General features: G+C 38.1%; 1 protein-coding gene across 1 annotated transcript; it reads right to left on the bottom strand.

Annotated features, from left to right (window-relative positions):
• Positions 1–416: 416 nt before the first annotated feature.
• On the bottom strand, positions 417–2,264 carry LOC117344135 (sodium-dependent glucose transporter 1A-like). The gene is made up of 3 exons (XM_033906783.1): positions 2,076–2,264; positions 1,120–1,405; positions 417–664 (listed from the first exon to the last, which is right to left on the bottom strand). Exons 1-3 carry the CDS (start codon positions 2,262–2,264, stop codon positions 417–419), a joined length of 723 nt encoding a protein of 240 aa, XP_033762674.1.
• Positions 2,265–3,007: the final 743 nt, after the last annotated feature.

Raw genomic sequence — 3,007 nt, 5'->3', positions numbered from 1 at the left:
AACCCACGAGTTTTATTGGAGATATAAGCTGAACTAGAAAAATGGCAATGAATCTGCCAGCAACGGCCACGAAACTGCTGACTGATGTTAACAGTGCGCCCTGAGCTTTGGTCCAATCAAACATTTTAACACAAAATACTGTAAGAAATCCGATCCAAGTATCATCTATACCACTGAGCAATGCCTGTATTCCCGCCATATGTAATATGGCCTGAACCTGCAGAGACAAAGGCAGCCTCGATATGGCTGGAGTTGTAGTTAAGGTTTCTATCTCGGTTGTTTTATTGCGTCTGTCGAATACGAAGTAAAACGTAAGCTGCATTGCGCAGACAAATAAACTGACTGCACCTCCAATAATAAATGCTTTGTACAAATCCGGACTCCGAACAAATGTAGTTTCTTCAGAACTTAGACTGTCATTCCTCGCTTGAGACGATCGATTTTGTAAGTGATACAGTTTCATTTCGAATGAACGAGTTACTTTCCAGAGATGTTTCATTGAGTTGCTCAAGAGCATTTTCCATTTCGACTTTTGGTGGAGTGTTCATAAATAAGATTGCTATTAGTGGCGCCACGGACATTCCAAATGAGTACATAAACTGTAGGCCTTGCATAAACGGTTTACCATTTTTACCCCAAATACGCTGAACTTCGACATTTGCAACTGAAAAAAAAGGAGTGAGAAAATTACTATTAAGACATTGTATCAACGCATATTTAGTCCCCGACTTGTGACCGGGCTCATGTCCTACACTTTCCCACTAGCACTTCATATTTGGAACATGGGTTCATGGTAACTCTTATATACCTTGTGACCTTTGACCTACATCAAAGACATACTTCAGAACTATTTTAAAGGAGCCCATGCACACGAGAAGCAACTAGATTATTTCTTTCCTGTATGTTTAAAATACTTAATTCAGTTTTCTTAAAGTATTATCCTGATACATCTGACCAAATAAGCTACATTTTCCTCTTCGAATTTATCTCATCTGACTCTCGATATTACCGTTTTATAAAGAACAATATGATAAAACCAAATGAATAATCGATATGATAATATATAAGTTTATGTTTAATGCCGCATCAACGGATTTTAATGTCATATGCCATACTTACTTGCGTCGGTAGCGCCAACCATCGCCCCAAGGAAGAAGAACGCCGTGATCATCAGCCAATAAAATGAACACCAAGGTATGGCAATGGTTGTGCATGCAAGTATAAACTTGACGATGGACAACAGAAGCGATCGTTTAAATTTATCAAACAAATACCCACTGACAATGGCGCTCAACATATAACCTATATATAGGGTGGTGAAAAAACTCGAGCCGCCCTCAAGTCCTACACCGCTGATGGCCTGTAGATCGAGGAACGACGGGCCAACGGGACCTTTTGCAAAACTCTGAAATATAAACAAACATTATTAAAATAATAATAATAAAAAAGATATCTAGTAGTAATTCGAACTAATCATTTTATTTCCGATTAATCAATGATTGTTTCTGATGGATATGGTGGTTGGTATGTGCCATTCAAAAAGTGCAAAAAAATGGAAAAATAGCGAAACCTGTAACACCAAATTACGAAATGAATGAAGTCGCTGTTTAGCGATCCGAAATGTTTCGCCCTGCTGTTTATCGGGTTTCGCCACACTAACCATCGTTATTGCGATCCGTGTGCGAAAAGACGATAAACTTTTTCGCGCGGCCGGTTGCTTGTAAACCAGAATTATCATTTTGTTAGCGATGCATTGGAGACAAAAAGAAGAAAAAATGCCATCATTTAGTATTTAATATGACTTTTCAATTCTTATATCACAGCAACCTGAGAATTGTTACTGGCTTTGCGTACTAGAAACTATTCTAGTTTGTAAGCGCATTTTTAGAATTTTTACTTTTGTTATTGTTTTGTCAATTGTTATTCCAGCTCTCCAAAATCTCCGTAAATGTGCCATACACATTAGGATAGGTCTAAATACATACAGATTCAACACATTATCATGTCCCTGCTCTATACACATGGTAGGTACAAACGCAACAAATGCCCAGGTCCCTGTGATACGCTATACCTACCATAGCAACAAAAGACGAGTAAAGACATATTGTGCTGATTATGTTTTTCCTGTACACTGCGTCATGACGTATTTTGTCAAACATTCCTGTCGATAATTCAGCGTTTTCCTCATTTCTGTTCTCCTCAGTGCTGGCTTCGTTGCTGTTGACAGCTGTGTTGTTGCGGGATTTAGGGGCCGTTCCAGACATCGCTTAACGACGACCTGCAAATAAATTAGGCTGTTTGAGGATGTTTGTCAAAATCTCATGTATGGTAAATACTGCCCTAGAAAACCTTTTGAAATACGTTAATCTCTACATAGCCAAAATAGCAAGGAAAGCCTTAACCAATCATTTCAAAAAATATCAATATACAAAACCATTACAGTGTATCCTTAACTGACTCGAACCTCGGAATCTTCTTAACAATACTGAGACTGAGAGTCAAAGGACGAAAATGTATATCTATATTAAACACATATCTATCTTTAAGAAATCTGCACCTACTACAGGCTTATTAAAGACATAAACTGACACCATTATCAAGGTTTGAACCGTCGTTTCGATCATAATATGCTACCTTACAAAATATATCGCGTAAGTTCGTTTTGAATAAGATATATAATGATAATCTATGTGGTTGTAGACGTTTGCATGTTTTGTGTTTAATATCAAGACGGCTGTCTGTTTCCTCTCGCTTTTTCACGATGTATTGTCAATTTCATCTGGTACAGACGTTTGCTGTGTGGAGGAGAAGTCAACAATAACTAAAATCATTTGAGTTCGGGTTTGTAGCTGTACACAACATATAGGCGGACACACACAGCCAGAAACATATGAGATGAATCTCAAGAAGGCACCGATATCGAAGGTTATATGAGGGCGACTACCTATGTGGACACCAATAGCCAGGGTTATATATGAAAGGGTTTCAAAGAAACACCAACAGTCAG

This window comes from Pecten maximus, chromosome 15, assembly GCF_902652985.1.
Source record: "Pecten maximus chromosome 15, xPecMax1.1, whole genome shotgun sequence".
NCBI lineage: Eukaryota > Metazoa > Mollusca > Bivalvia > Pectinida > Pectinidae > Pecten > Pecten maximus.
Note: the sequence above shows the minus strand (reverse complement) of the source record. Positions and strands in the feature narration are given on the sequence as shown.